General features: G+C 42.9%; 1 protein-coding gene across 1 annotated transcript; it reads right to left on the reverse strand.

Annotated features, from left to right (window-relative positions):
- Positions 1–5482: 5482 nt before the first annotated feature.
- Positions 5483–16569, reverse strand: LOC308335877 (protein NLRC3-like; the record flags this gene model as incomplete). The annotated part of the gene is made up of 10 exons (XM_080793096.1): positions 5483–5681; positions 6035–6548; positions 8736–8791; positions 11467–11640; positions 11893–12063; positions 12158–13895; positions 14675–14803; positions 15098–15142; positions 16100–16342; positions 16545–16569. 10 exons carry the CDS (start codon positions 16567–16569, stop codon positions 5483–5485), a joined length of 3294 nt encoding a protein of 1097 aa, XP_080649222.1.
- Between the last annotated feature and the right edge of the window lie 924 nt (positions 16570–17493).

A 17493-nucleotide genomic window follows, 5' to 3' on the forward strand; every position in this document is an offset into this window, starting at 1 on the left:
TCTCTGATACAGTACTCTATACTCTCTGATACAGTACTCTATACTCTCTGATACAGTACTCTATACTCTCTGATACAGTACTCTATACTCACTGATACAGTACTCTATACTCACTGATACAGTACTCTATACTCTCTGATACAGTACTCTATACTCTCTGATACAGTACTCTATACTCACTGATACAGTACTCTATACTCACTGATACAGTACTCTATACTCTCTGATACAGTACTCTATACTCTCTGATACAGTACTCTATACTCTCTGATACAGTACTCTATACTCTCTGATACAGTACTCTATACTCTCTGATACAGTACTCTATACTCACTGATACAGTACTCTATACTCACTGATACAGTACTCTATACTTACTGATACAGTGTCTGATAAATGGATTAATAAATGGACTAAGAGCGTCTGATAAATGGATTAATAAATGGATTAAGAGCGTCTGATAAATGGATTAATAAATGGATAAAGAGCGTCTGATAAATTGATTAATAAATGGATTAAGAGCGTCTGATAAATGGATTAATAAATGGATTAAGAGCGTCTGATAAATGGATTAATAAATGGATTAAGAGTGTCTGATAAATGGATTAATAAATGGATAAAGAGCGTCTGATAAATGGATTAATAAATGGATTAAGAGCGTCTGATAAATGGATTAATAAATGGATTAAGAGCGTCTGATAAATGGATTAATAAATGGATTAAGAGCGTCTGATAAAATGACTACATTGTAAATTACAAAGAAACAGACAGTTAGAATATGGAGATAAGAGGTTTCTGCCCGAAAGCAACAACATAACTTTAACTGTTTTCTTCATAAATTAACTCTTTTGATCACAATAAAATAAAGTGTCTCACAAAAGCACCAATGCAAAAGTATCAGATCTACAAGCTCATAGATCTGCTTGATCCTTGTGTGATGCTAGTAGTATGATCTAGTATCATTTACCTTAAATAACACAGTTTAATAATAAACTGTAGTAATAGTAGTATGATCTAGTATCATTTACCTTAAATAACACAGTTTAATAATATACTGTAGTAATAGTAGTATGATCTAGTATCATTTACCTTAAATAACACAGTTTAATAATATACTGTAGTAATAGTAGTATGATCTAGTATAATTTACCTTAAATAACACAGTTTAATAATATACTGTAGTAATAGTAGTATGATCTAGTATCATTTACCTTATTTCAGATGGTAGTGGATGGAGAGAGAGAGAGAGAGAGGATTTAAAACACCTTATTTCAATGGTATAGTGGATGGAGAGAGAGAGAGAGAGAGAGGATTTAAAACACCTTATTTCAGATGGTAGTGGATGGAGAGAGAGAGAGAGAGGATTTTTGTCCAACCATGAAACGGTAACCAATGGGTTCAAAGAAGGCCACAACCAGGGGCGGGGCTTGACAAAGAGTGAATTCTAAACTGGCCCTCGTAAAATCTGAAAGTGTTTATGTGTTCGTCTCTAGATGTTGTGATGAATTGAACATGGTGGACCGTGTTGTAAACCAGTGTAATGTTTATCAGTGTGTCGTCCTCAGTAACGAAGTCTCTGTATTGAGTTGTGCTTTTATTGTGAAATGAACCCATTCTGAAAACTGTAGATAAATACTGTTAAATACTGTTGATAAATACTGTTAAATACTGTTGATAAATACTGTTAAATACTGTTGATAAATACTGTTAAATACTGTTGATAAATACTGTTAAATACTGTTAAATACTGTTGATAAATACTGTTAAATACTGTTGATAAATACTGTTAAATACTGTTGATAAATACTGTTAAATACAGTTGATAAATACTGTTAAATACTGTTGATAAATACTGTTAAATACTGTTGATAAATACTGTTAAATACTGTTAAATACAGTTGTTAAATACTGTTAAATACAGTTGATAAATACTGTTGATAAATACTGTTAAATACTGTTGATAAATACTGTTAATAAATACTTCAATCGATGGTGAAACACAGTGGACTGTAGTAACCATAGACTGTATAGACTGTCTGACTGCCCCCCTGGTTAAATATCTGTCTGACTGCCCCCCTGGTTAAATATCTGTCTGACTGCCCCCCTGGTTAAATATCTGTCTGACTGGTTAAACATCTGTCTGACTGCCCCCCTGGTTAAATATCTGTCTGACTGCCCCCCTGGTTAAATATCTGTCTGACTGCCCCCCTGGTTAAACATCTGTCTGACTGCCCCCCTGGTTAAATATCTGTCTGACTGCCCCCCTGGTTAAATATCTGTCTGACTGCCCCCCTGGTTAAATATCTGTCTGACTGCCCCCCTGGTTAAATATCTGTCTGACTGCCCCCCTGGTTAAATATCTGTCTGACTGCCCCCCTGGTTAAATATCTGTCTGACTGCCCCCCTGGTTAAATATCTGTCTGACTGCCCCCCCTGGTTAAATATCTGTCTGACTGCCCCCCTGATAGTAACCTATAATGTTCTATACATCTATTCTAGATGGTGAAACACAGTGGTTATTATAGTAACCTATAATGGTAATAGTAACCTATAATAGATTCTATACATCTAGAATTCAGTGGTAACCAACCTTTTCAAGCCCAAGAGCCCATTTTATTCCCAATTGTAAGCCAAGATCTACCACTAAAACGTGTTAGAAAAAACACTTGTTTTTTTGCTATTTCTGACAGGCTCAATGCATGTGCACACATCCACACAAAGACTAAAGCTTAAATTACTTACTAATCCAATAATCTCCATTTAAATATCTGAAGTTAATGCAAACACATCCTGCATTTTATCGGACAGCAGTTCAATGACAGTAGGCTCAGTAAAGAGGAAAGGGTTTGATACAAAAGCAGCTACTTGACTCATGCGTTGTACTTCAACAAGTTTTCATATTTATCATATTTTTTGCTCTATGTGTGCATGTGTACAGAATTCAAACTGTAGCATTGATTATTGTCACGGACAGAAGTCATTCTTTCCCTTTGCATATGCCCTGGAGTGCACTCGCCTATTAGTTTGCATTGCAGACTGGTATATTCAGTATATTTTTCTCATTTATATTTTTGTTGTTGCTACGCACAGTGCGCAGCAGTTGAGGAGAACGCAACTATGCATTCCTTTAAGCAACACAACTTCTGCAGCTGCATCCATATGTTTAGAATTTGCATCAATGATCAAATCCCAATAATAAAAAATATTATAACAACGAACAACGAAAACTGAAGGAGCAGCGGCGCTCTATCTGTGTCTGCAGCCTGTCACGAGCCCCGTAATGAACGCACGTTGTTCCGTATTTTAATGTCGGGTCGGAGAATAAATACAGTATGAATGACGGCGGGATTTATTTGACAACTCTGTCCTGCTTTCTTCACGAGAAGAGAAGAGCGCTCACAGCTGCTAATATGGTAGCAGCCCTGTGGCTGACCTGTCAGTTCTCTTTAGGCTTGTGTAGTGTAGTATGTGAACCTGGGTCTGGGAAGCTCAGAGCTGCAGCCATTGGCTCATGATACGAGCACACGACCAATGGGACAGGTCATTCAGTGTTGCTAAGATACCACCCCTCCCACCACACACGCACACACACCCTTGGACGATGGGGTCTATTCTCAAACTCAGAGCCACAGCGCTCTGCTCAAAATTAATTTGCATGTGACGAGCGGCACTGACATTATTCCAATGGGTCTAACACTTCGCGATCGACTGGAAACGTTCCCGCGATCGACAGGTAGATCGCGAACCCCTGGTTGGTTACCCCTGATACTACAACAGGCCACTTCATCTAGATTCTAGATGAAGTGGCCGGGAGAGATGGAGAAGGGGGAGAGAGAGAGAGAGACCTTATGTTAACTACAGAGAGAGAGAGAGAGAGAGAGAGAGAGAGAGAGAGAGAGAGAGAGAGAGAGAGAGAGAGAGAGAGAGAGAGAGAGACAGAGACAGAGAGAGAGCGAGAGAGAGACGCAGCAACGGTCATCATGAACGGGACTCGAACACGCGACGCGCTGTCAGGCCAGAGCCTCTATGTGGCCTGATGTGCCTGGACCGCTAGGCCAGCGGAGGCCCAATCTGAGTACTTCTTACACCACTAAAACAATTATAACAATAAAGACAAAGATTAATGGAAAAAGATACCATTTATATTTTTAATAAAATAGTTTTTTTATGGATTTAGTGACCACTGCACCACATACATGTATTTACAACAGGGGTTCTCAAAGTGGGGTCCGGGGACCCCTAGGGGTCATTGAGGGGGTCCCTCAGCAAAATGATGTGAACCAAATGGACCCAAATGGACCCTTACGGGTCTGTGACTCTGAGTGTACAAATGGACCCAAATGGACCCTTACAGGTCTGTGACTCTGAGAGTGTACAAATGGAACCAAATGGACCCTTATGGGTCTGTAACTCTGAGAGTGTACAAATGGAACCAAATGGACCCTTATGGGTCTGTGACTCTGAGAGTGTACAAATGGAACCAAATGGACCCTTACAGGTCTGTGACTCTGAGAGTGTACAAATGGAACCAAATGGACCCTTATGGGTCTGTGACTCTGAGAGTGTACAAATGGAACCAAATGGACCCTTATGGGTCTGTGACTCTGAGAGTGTACAAATGGAACCAAATGGACCCTTACAGGTCTGTGACTCTGAGAGTGTACAAATGGAACCAAATGGACCCTTACAGGTCTGTGACTCTGATAGTGTGCAAATGGAACCAAATGGACCCTTACAGGTCTGTGACTCTGAGAGTGTACAAATGGAACCAAATGGACCCTTACAGGTCTGTGACTCTGAGAGTGTGCAAATGGAACCAAATGGACCCTTACAGGTCTGTGACTCTGAGAGTGTACAAATGGAACCAAATGGACCCTTACAGGTCTGTGACTCTGAGAGTGTACAAATGGAACCAAATGGACCCTTACAGGTCTGTGACTCTGAGAGTGTGCAAATGGAACCAAATGGACCCTTACAGGTCTGTGACTCTGAGAGTGTACAAATGGAACCAAATGGACCCTTACAGGTCTGTGACTCTGAGAGTGTGCAAATGGAACCAAATGGACCCTTACAGGTCTGTGACTCTGAGAGTGTACAAATGGAACCAAATGGACCCTTACAGGTCTGTGACTCTGAGAGTGTACAAATGGAACCAAATGGACCCTTACAGGTCTGTGACTCTGAGAGTGTGCAAATGGAACCAAATGGACCCTTACAGGTCTGTGACTCTGAGAGTGTACAAATGGAACCAAATGGACCCTTACAGGTCTGTGACTCTGAGAGTGTACAAATGGAACCAAAAGGGTCCATTTGGTTATGGGGGTCTGAAGGCGTAATGGAGGTTGTTGAAATGTGGTATAAAGTTTGAGAACCACAGTTTTACAAAACAGTTAAAATGTCCTAAAACTAAATTACACTTTATTTACCAAATGTACATAAAATATACAGGCGTTCTAATAATAATAATAATCAATAATGTACATCAATAAACACTGAGGAGCCTGAGGACACTGAGGAGCCTGAGGACACTGAGGAGCCTGAGGACACTGAGGAGCCTGAGGACACTGAGGAGCCTGAGGACACTGAGGAGCCTGAGGACACTGAGGAGCCTGAGGACACTGAGGAGCCTGAGGACACTGAGGAGCCTGAGGACACTGAGGAGCCTGAGGACACTGAGGAGCCTGAGGACACTGAGGACACAAATGCATTTATGCTACAGAAATGCACGCCGTGCATTTCTGTAGCATAAATGCATTTTTGTGCGCACACACACACACACACACACACACACACACACACACACACACACACACACACACACACACACACACACACACACACACACACACACACACACACACACACACACACACACACACACACACACACACACACACACACACACACACACACACACACACACACACACACACACACACACACACACACACACACACACACACACACACACACACACACACACACACACACACACACAGCGCTACATGTAGCTCCTCCTCCTCCTCTGACTCACAGAGACACTGAGCCCCAGCAGTAGAACCCAGCATGGAGAGGTCCAGTGAACGTGGACTGGAAGGTGTGCAGGTGTGTGAGTGTGTCAGAGGACACTGTGTAGAAGGACACAGTGCCAGCAGCATGGTCTACATAGACTGCTACTCTGAAGGGGGAGGAGGAGGGACTGACAGGGAGGACAGTCGGCTCCTTATTGTGCCTCACATAGTAGTTGTTATTAACACCATGACAGTACAGACTCCAGGACTGATCATTGTATCCAAAGTCACTGTCATCAACCTGTCCGTGGTATCCTCCGTGTGCCACTGCTACACCAACCCTTCCACTACACGTTACCTCATAGTAACAGCGTCCACTCAGTGTCTCTCTGGACATCACCTGAGGGGAGGTCTTAAATCTGTGTGGATGAGGAGGATAGTTCTGATCCTTGTCCACCCAGCTCACCTTCCTGTTGTTCTCAGACAGAGAGAGGAATCCGTTTGCTGTGTTTGGATCCAGAGTGAGTTCACACACATCTGATGAGAAGAACAACATGCAATACAGCACCAGTTTACAAACACACATAATAATAATAATAATAATAATAATAACAATAATAATAACAATAATAATAATAATAATAACAATAACAATAACAATAACAATAACAATAACAATAACAATAACAACAACAACAACAATAATAATAATAATAACAATAACAATAATAATAATAACAATAAAAATAATAATAATAACAATAATAATAATAATAATAATAATAATAATAATAACAATAAAAATAATAATAATAATAACAATAATAATAATAATAATAATAATAACATTACTGTAACTAACCATCCTCTGCTCTTGTTCTAGGGACCCCTCAGAAGCAAAGATATGAGTTAAAAACGTTCGCCTTTTCAAAAATAGCAGACCTACAAGCTCGTAGCGTTGCATTCGCGCTATGAGCTTGTGGATCTGCTATTTTTCAAAAGTTAAGTATAACAATGCTTAAAACACCAAAAGGGGTTAAGGTTGGTGAGGGGTCCGTTAAAACGACTGGATTAAGGTTGGTGAGGGGTCCGTTAAAACGACTGGATTAAGGTTGGTGAGGGGTCCGTTAAAACGACTGGATTAAGGTTGGTGAGGGGTCCGTTAAAACGACTGGATTAAGGTTGGTGAGGGGTCCGTTAAAACGACTGGATTAAGGTTGGTGAGGGGTCCGTTAAAACGACCGGATTAAGGTTGGTGAGGGGTCCGTTAAAACGACTGGATTAAGGTTGGTGAGGGGTCCGTTAAAACGACTGGATTAAGGTTGGTGGGGGGTCCATTAAAACGACTGGATTAAGGTTGGTGAGGGGTCCGTTAAAACGACTGGATTAAGGTTGGTGAGGGGTCCGTTAAAACGACTGGATTAAGGTTGGTGAGGGGTCCGTTAAAACCACCGGATTAAGGTTGGTGAGGGGTCCGTTAAAACGACTGGATTAAGGTTGGTGAGGAGTCCGTTAAAACGACTGGATTAAGGTTGGTGAGGGGTCCGTTAAAACGACTGGATTAAGGTTGGTGAGGGGTCCGTTAAAATCACCGGATTAAGGTTGGTGAGGGGTCCGTTAACCCATTTTGGGCAGGCACCCCTTTTGGTGTTACCATTATGTTATGCTTTAGCTATTGAAAAATAGCAGATCTACAAGCTCATGGTGCGCCACCGAGTGGCGCGCTATGAGCTTGTAGATCTGCTATTTTTGAAAAATCGAAGAACCACTGACATAGAAACACAACTTTTTCAGAAAACTGTCAGGATGTAGAAGACATTTATAGAATCTGATCTCAGGTCAGAATGGGTTCAAACCACCGGATTAAGGTTGGTGAGGGGTCCGTTAAAACCACCGGATTATTAAAATGTCTTCTAAGTCCTGACAGTTTTCTGTAATACCTAAGTTTCTGTATCAGTGGTGCTCAATATTTCATGTCAAGGACCCCAAACATTATATGTAATTGGCCGTGGACCCCCATTTGAAAATATAACAATGCTTAAAACACCAAAAGGGGTTCCCGCCCAAAATTAAGGTTGGTGAGGGGTCCATTAAAACTGTAATGAGAATCCATGTGTGTCCATTATCATCTTCAATCAAGTCAGTGGTTCTCAAACTGTTTCATACAAAGGACCCCCACATTTATATTATATTTGGCCACAGACCCCCATCGTGAAGAGAAGATTAAAACATATTTTGCAAAACACTATCAAGCTTTTTCAAAATGTTCATAAATATCCATGGATAAAGAGGTTAAAGTTATTGTGATGCTGTATTAACACATTTAGCTGGGGACCCCCTGGAACCCCCCAAGGACCCCTGGAGGGTCCCCAGACCCCACTTTGAGAACCAATGACCTAATAGCTGATGTGATGCTTTGACTGAATGAATATCACAGAATAGCAACTTACTCATCATGCTCTTCCTCAAACCTGGTTTGACCTGAAAGGTTTTAGTCTAGTTTTAGTCGACTACATATCATAAGATTTTAGTCGACTAAACTTACAGCTGATTTAGTCGAATGAAATGGGTTTTTTTTTGGCGGGCCTTGATGGTGTCGTAATGGCTGTGCCCTATAGCATGGATGACCTTACAGGCATATGCAAAGGCTCAACCTAAATTTAGATAGCATTCTATGTAGACATAGATGGATGATTGAATAAATAAAACAGAATAGAAACATACTTATCGTGCTCTTCTTCACTCCTGGTATCAGCCTGCAAACTCCACCGTGGTCCACACTGAAGTTGGAGGAGAGACAAAGTCACACCTGAATATTCTCTATGATAATATAAACAATGATTGATAATGACTTTACACCATTAAAGAATAAACAATACAGAACAGCATCACAGTATGATTGAGAACATTGTTCTGATCAAAATGTTGTGTTGGTCTTTGTCAGTGGCGTACACAGACATTTAGAGGGGCAGGTGCTCAAGTGAAAAAAGGGCACCTTGTGCAACGTGTGGAACCGTCCGGTTGCCTTAATCGTATGAGATTTATAGATTTTGGGGCCTAAAGAAGCTTTTTATCAAGAATTGATCAATGTCACCATGGTCCACATACTATACTGTACTGTAGTGTACAGTGTACAATCTTTTTTTTTAAAGGGTTCTTTTTTTTGGGGGGGGGGGGGGGGTGCTCTAGCACGCCCTAGTGTCTATCTGTGCACGCCACTGGTATTTGTCTCACGCACACACAGCCTCCTGCTGTCAGAGTTGAACTGACTAACTGTCTCTCTCACAGCCTCCTGCTGTCAGAGTTGAACTGACTAACTGTCTCTCTCACAGCCTCCTGCTGTCAGAGTTGAACTGACTAACTGTCTCTCTCACAGCCTCCTGCTGTCAGAGTTTAACTGACTAACTGTCTCTCTCACAGCCTCCTGCTGTCAGAGTTTAACTGACTAACTGTCTCTCTCACAGCCTCCTGCTGTCAGAGTTTAACTGACTAACTGTCTCTCTCACAGCCTCCTGCTGTCAGAGTTTAACTGACTAACTGTCTCTCTCACAGCCTCCTGCTACCAGAGTTGAACTGACTAACTGTCTCTCACAGCCTCCTGCTGTCAGAGTTTAACTGACTAACTGTCTCTCTCACAGCCTCCTGCTGTCAGAGTTGAACTGACTAACTGTCTCTCTCACAGCCTCCTGCTACCAGAGTTGAACTGACTAACTGTCTCTCACAGCCTCCTGCTGTCAGAGTTTAACTGACTAACTGTCTCTCTCACAGCCTCCTGCTGTCAGAGTTGAACTGACTAACTGTCTCTCTCACAGCCTCCTGCTACCAGAGTTGAACTGACTAACTGTCTCTCTCACAGCCTCCTGCTACCAGAGTTGAACTGACTAACTGTCTCTCTCACAGCCTCCTGCTGTCAGAGTTGAACTGACTAACTGTCTCTCTCACAGCCTCCTGCTGTCAGAGTTGAACTGACTAACTGTCTCTCTCACAGCCTCCTGCTGTCAGAGTTGAACTGACTAACTGTCTCTCTCACAGCCTCCTGCTGTCAGAGTTGAACTGACTAACTGTCTCTCTCACAGCCTCCTGCTGTCAGAGTTGAACTGACTAACTGTCTCTCTCACAGCCTCCTGCTGTCAGAGTTGAACTGACTGTCTCTCTCACAGCCTCCTGCTGTCAGAGTTGAACTGACTAACTGTCTCTCTCACAGCCTCCTGCTGTCAGAGTTGAACTGACTGTCTCTCTCACAGCCTCCTGCTGTCAGAGTTGAACTGACTAACTGTCTCTCTCACAGCCTCCTGCTGTCAGAGTTGAACTGACTAACTGTCTCTCTCACAGCCTCCTGCTTCCAGAGTTGAACTGACTAACTCTCTCTCACACAGCCTCCTGCTACCAGAGTTGAACTGAATGAATTTATAGATTTTGGGGCCTAAAGAAGCTTTTTATCAAGAATTGATCAATGTCACCATGGTCCACATACTATACTGTACTGTAGTGTACAGTGTACAATCTTTTTTTTTAAAGGGTTCTTTTTTTGGGGGGGGGGGGGGTGCTCTAGCACGCCCTAGTGTCTATCTGTGCACGCCACTGGTATTTGTCTCACGCACACACAGCCTCCTGCTGTCAGAGTTTAACTGACTAACTGTCTCTCTCACAGCCTCCTGCTGTCAGAGTTTAACTGACTGTCTCTCTCACAGCCTCCTGCTGTCAGAGTTTAACTGACTAACTGTCTCTCTCACAGCCTCCTGCTGTCAGAGTTGAACTGACTAACTGTCTCTCTCACAGCCTCCTGCTGTCAGAGTTGAACTGACTAACTGTCTCTCTCACAGCCTCCTGCTGTCAGAGTTGAACTGACTAACTGTCTCTCACAGCCTCCTGCTGCCAGAGTTGAACTGACTGTCTCTCTCACAGCCTCCTGCTGTCAGAGTAGAACTGACTAACTGTCTCTCTCACAGCCTCCTGCTGTCAGAGTTGAACTGACTGTCTCTCTCACAGCCTCCTGCTGTCAGAGTTGAACTGACTAACTGTCTCTCTCACAGCCTCCTGCTGTCAGAGTTGAACTGACTGTCTCTCTCACAGCCTCCTGCTGTCAGAGTTGAACTGACTAACTGTCTCTCTCACAGCCTCCTGCTGTCAGAGTTGAACTGACTAACTGTCTCTCTCACAGCCTCCTGCTTCCAGAGTTGAACTGACTAACTCTCTCTCACACAGCCTCCTGCTACCAGAGTTGAACTGACTAATTGTCTCTCTCACAGCCTCCTGCTGTCAGAGTTGAACTGACTAACTGTCTCTCTCACAGCCTCCTGCTGTCAGAGTTGAACTGACTAACTGTCTCTCTCACAGCCTCCTGCTGCCAGAGTTGAACTGACTAACTTATTTCTATCTGATGTCTGGTGTTTACACGTGGTCTGAGTAGACACTGCATGCACACCCACACACACCCACACAGTCTCTCTCACACCTCAGAGCATCCAGTCTGTAGCTTGGATCCTCCACAGCAGCAGAGAGCATCGCTTCGCCTGATTCTCCTGGATGATTGAAGGTCAAGTTCAACTCTCTCAAATGGGAAGGGTTGGAGCGCAGAGCTGAGGTCAGAGAAGAACAGCCTTTCTCTGTGACCAGACATCCTGACAAACTACACACACACACACACACACACACACACACACACACACACACACACACACACACACACACACACACACACACACACACACACACACACACACACACACACACACACACACACACACACACACACACACACACACACACACACACACACACACACACACACACAGTTTCACGATGTTATATATTGTCCCATTGATTTGAAAAACTTTTGTTTGACTTTAACACAGTTGAACCCAGTTTCAGGCATACTGACTTGAGAGTCTCCAACATGCAGTGTGGGCTCCCCAGTCCCTCCGCCAGAAGGCTGACTCCAGAGTCCAGAAGGTCATTATTGCTCAAGTCAAGTTCTCTCAGAGTAGAGCTGGAGCTGAGAGCTGACGATAACTCCTGACAGCATCTCTCCGACAGGTTGCAGCCACTCAGCCTGAAGAAACAATAGTGGTGCATGTATTAGATTTGATGTTAAATAACCTTAATTAAATAATATTTGAAATGTATCCAGTTATCAGTGAACCTACAGAGCTTTCTTGGAGGCTTTGAGCACGGGCAGCAACCCCAGAAGAGCCTCCTCTGAAGCAGAGTATTTCTTCAGGTCAAACACGTCAAGCTCCTTTCCTGAAGACAGCAACACGAAGACCATAGCTGACCACTGAGCAGGAGAGATCTTGTCTGTGGAGAGACGTCCTGACGTCAGGTACCGTTGGATGTCGTCCTCCAGAGAATGATCATTCAGCTCATTCAGACAGTGGAACAGATTGATGCTTCTCTCTGGAGATGGATTCTTTTTGATCTTCTCCTTGATGTATTTGATGGTTTTATGATTGGTCTGGAAGCTTTTCCCTTTTTTTATGAGCTTTTGTACGAACTTCTGATTGGTGTCCAAAGAGAGGCCCATCAGGAAACGCAGGAACAAGTCCAGGTGTCCATTTGGACTCTTTAAGGCCTCGTCTACAGCACTTTGGTAGAGGTGATGAATCTTGGATTTGAAAACCTTTCCAAATAACCTCTTGGAGGTTGACAGTAGGTTGTCACCAGTGTTGATGAAAGTGATGAAGACGTGGATGGCGGCCAGAAACTCCTGAACACTCAGATGGACAAAGGAGAACATCTTGTCCCTGTGCGTTCCGCGAACCTCTCCAAACAGTCCTGAGTACACTGCTGCGTCGCTGATATCAATGCCAGATGCTTTCAGGTGTTCTTCCTCAAAGATCAGGTTGCCTTTCATCAGCTCTTCAAAAGCCAGGTTCCCCAGAGAGAGAATGACATCATACTGTTTCCTGTCAGGATACTTGGCATTCGTGAGTCTGGACTGCATCTCAATGAAGTAGAAGTACATGGCGCTCTGGGTATTTGGCAGCACTCCTTTCTCCCTCACAATTTCTTCCATAACGTTAGAAGTGATCCAACAGAAGGCCGGGAGGTGACACATGATGTGGACGCTTCGGGATGTCTCGATGTGAGAGTAGATTTGATTGGCCAGCTGCTCATCAGGGAACCTCTTGAAGAAGTACTCCTTCTTCTGAGGGTCTCTGAACCCTCTCACCTCTGTCACCCTGTCAACAGAAGGGATCTGGCCGGCGGCTGCAGGTCGTGAGGTTATCCAGAATTTGGCTTTTGGAAGCAAGTTCCCCTTGATGAGGTTTGTCAGGAGAACGTGCACTGTTGTTGGCGTCATCGGATCAGTCCACTTCACAGTGTTCGGGAAATCTAGAGCTGGCTTCGATTCATCCAGGCCATCCAAGATGAACAGAATGTTGCACTGTTGGAAGGTGCAGATCTTTATCTCCTTGGTTTCACTGAAGAAGTGATGAAGAAATCCCTCCATGCTGTACTTGTTGTTCTCCTTCATCTCCAAATTCAACTCTCGGAAAGTGAATGGAAACACAAAGTCGACATGCTGGTTGGCTTTGCCTTCTGCCCAGTTCTGAGTGAACTTCTGAACTTGTACTGATTTACCAATGCCGGCCCCTCCCTTCATCATCACTGTTTTGATGGGTTCACTTTGTCCAGGTGAAGGTTCCACTATGTCGTCCATGTTGATTGGTGTTTCCGGTTCAGCTGTTTGGCTGTATGCCAATTCAATCTGCCTGATCTCATGTTCTTTATTGACCTGTCCACTGCCTCCCAATATGTTGTAGACCTCTGTGAACATGTCACTCAGAACTGGGTCTGGTCCATCTTTTGAGATCCAGTGATTCAAACGCTGATTCTTCTCCCTCAGATTAGACTTGAGCTCTTGTTTACACAGAGCAAGAACTAAATGACCAAAGACAAGATGACATCATTAAGTATGTGTTATAGAATGACATCATTATAGATGAAGGTGGGGAAGGTGTATTGCTGTACTTGGAGATACAAAGGTAGAGAACCTGATCTAAGTTTCTTTACTCACCCGCGCTAGTCAAGCCTTGTGATGGAAGTTCAGGTCCTGAATATGGAGAGGAGGATAATGAAGTGAAACGTTATGTTGTCTATTGTCTATTGTCATTGTCTATTGTCACGAGCATGTATTGAAGCTCTATTATTATTATCTAAGTAACAAAATTCATGCAATGAGTGTATTGTCATTATCCAAGTAGAATGGCATTTATATAATTGCCACTAGAACTCTACAGTGTACCTTGCTGTGTAGTAGTAGTAGTACAGTAGTGTTTTTACAGTGTACCTTGCTGTGTAGAAGTAGTAGTACAGTAGTGTTTTTACAGTGTACCTTGCTGTGTAGTAGTAGTAGTACAGTAGTGTTTTTACAGTGTATCTTGCTGTGTAGTAGTACAGTAGTATATTTTACAGTGTACCTTGCTGTATAGTAGTACAGTAGTATATTTTACAGTGTACCTTGCTGTGTAGTAGTACAGTAGTATATTTTACAGTGTACCTTGCTGTGGAGTAATACACTAGTATATTTGACAGTGTACCTTGCTGTGTAGTAGTACAGTAGTATATTTTACAGTGTACCTTGCTGTGTAGTAATACAGTAGTATATTTTACAGTGTACCTGGCTGTGTAGTAATACAGTAGTATATTTTACAGTGTACCTGGCTGTGTAGCAGTGGTGACAGTGATGTTGACTGAACCACTGATGTTACATCCAGATAAAACAGGAGCAACCACTGCACTTCCACCATGTGCTTCATTAATGGCTCCAGCAGGGGGCACTGGAGAAGCTGCACAATAGAAAGAAACATATTAGTGTTACACTCAGAGAGAGAGAGAGAGAGAGAGAGAGAGAGAGAGAAGAGAGAGAGAGAGAGAGAGAGAGAGAGAGATAGATAGCGTGATTATAATATTACATGAGTATTGCACATTTTAAATGCATAACATGTTTAAAACAATTTGTTGCCTGCCAATAATATGATGATGACACCTTAACTAATTTACTGCTGGAGTAAATACTGAAATAATCTGTTACTGTTTAACTAATTTACAAAAGGCTCCGTCCAGATTGTTTCATGACTCACCCTCGTTAGCCTTGTTAGTCGAGTCTTGTGATGGAAGATCAGCTCCTGCATAAGGAGAGGAGGATGACGTGTGAGTGGACATGGTAAATGGTAACTGCTGTATTTATATAGCGCCTTTATGATTGTGCATTACATTCATCCATTCACACAGCGATGCTGGAGGATACACATTTTGTCCATTGCATAGCCTACTGCAGGCCTGGTAGACTAGATTTAGAAGACGTGTGTCCAGTCCATAGCCTACTGTAGGCCTGGTAGACTAGATTTAGAAGGCATGTGTCCAGTGCATAGCCTACTGCAGGCCTGGTAGACTAGATTTAGAAGGCATGTGTCCAGTGCATAGCCTACTGCAGGCCTGGTAGACTAGATTTAGAAGACGTGTGTCCAGTGCATAGCCTACTGTAGGCCTGGTAGACTAGATTTAGAAGGCATGTGTCCAGTGCATAGCCTACTGCAGGCCTGGTAGACTAGATTTAGAAGACATGTGTCCAGTGCATAGCCTACTGCAGGCCTGGTAGACTAGATTTAAAAGACATGTGTTCAGTGCATAGCCTACTGCAGGCCTGGTAGACTAGATTTAGAAGACATGTGTCCAGTGCATAGCCTACTGCAGGCCTGGTAGACTAGATTTAGAAATATTTTGAAGCTCTTGCTACTGAAAATATAATATTTATATGGAGAAATGCAATCATTTAACATGCATCTCTGTGAAGGAGAAGGACAGCTTGACCTGTCTCCTCGCTGCTAACGTGCCTATTGGACAAGGACGGGTTGGGGAGGGAACGGCTAATTAGGGGTTCAGAGTCTTGCTCAAGGACACTTCGACACCAACTCTGGGCGAGCCCACAGGGATCGAACTGGCAACCTCACGGTTCCCAAGTGGCCACTCTACCCCTGAACCACTGCCACCCCTTAAATGAATTAATGAATGAATGAATGAATGAATGAATGAATGAATAAATGAATGAATGAATGAATGAAAGAAAGAAAGAATGATCTTACCAAGGTCCGCCAGCAGGCGGGGTTGGTGTTCCATGAGGGCATCATAAAATGCTGCCCGGGCGTTGGTTCTTCCTGGAACTACTGTTGATGTGTACAGAGTCCTCATTTGTTTCATGGTTGTCTTCTTAGCATTAATCTCGCTGTAGATCTCAGGGTGGACCCTGTCTCCTAGACTGTCTACTACAGCCATGACTGCGGACACCCTTTGGGTCAACTGTGCCCTGTGCTGCATCACAAACTGTGCTGTTTGCAAGAGAGAAAAAGAGTGGATGAAATTAGAGAATCCTATGAATGAAAAACAAAGCTCTCTGCATCTCCATATGCCCCACATACAAAGTAATGTAACATCTTGTACAACCCTACTGTACAGCCCTGGTAAACAGAACGTAGCACCAGCTACCAACCTACTCACCGGTCACCTCGGACACTGAAATAAAACACTCACCTTTTCTGGATTTTTCTGCATCCATTGCTTCTGAAGTCAAGTCGTCATCAGCATCCTGTTGGATACAGTCATGTTATTTAAATCATAACAATACAGAGTGATGATCGTAAGATGGTAATAAATATCTATATCAGTCAATGTGGAAACAATTAGTAGGATAATATATATTTCCATTCCAACTCTACTACATATATGGTCTAAATCTATTACAAAGCACGGGGAGAACATCACATCTAATTCATTGTGTTGCCATAAAGACTAATCCCACCGAGACAAACATTTAATAAGAATTGGGATAAATTAATGATTGATTGAATAATTAATGAACAGATTGGAGAATTACAGTATACATTTCAAGCACAACTCAATACAAAACTGTTAACTGTGGTCGACGATCATAAAGCATTACACTGGTTTACAATGGGGTCCACCATGTTCAATTCGTCATAACATTTAGAGACGCACAAATAAACTGTGTAAAGCTGTGAGTGCATTAGTAACCAACAGTACCGTGGTCTGTGGACCTGATGCTGATGCTGATTGGTCCATTGTGGGTTTGATTGATGCCTCGGAGTGGAGCGACAGCAGCTAGCACTGAAGAACCTGGATGCAGTGTTGGGAAAGGTCTTTATTTAAGAACCTGGATGCAGTGTTGGGAAAGGTCTTTATTTAAGAACCTGGATGCAGTGTTGGGAAAGGTCTTTATTTAAGAACCTGTGTAGGAGCCGATCTACTAATAGGCCATCACATCATGTATGTGCCATCATGCCATGTCTAACACCCCTGTTAGTGTGCTTTGTCACCCCCTACAGACATGGCAGAGAGGACATAAATGACCTGGCCATCAGAGGGCCAGGTGTTGTTGATTGGAGGTTCACAGTTTTTTACGTCTGGTTTTTGTTCTGCACCTCCTTCTATTCTAAGTTACAGTTTATATGCTAAAAGTATC

Source organism: Protomyctophum bolini (assembly GCF_963924005.1).
Source record: "Protomyctophum bolini genome assembly, chromosome: 20".
In the NCBI taxonomy this organism is placed as follows: domain Eukaryota; kingdom Metazoa; phylum Chordata; class Actinopteri; order Myctophiformes; family Myctophidae; genus Protomyctophum; species Protomyctophum bolini.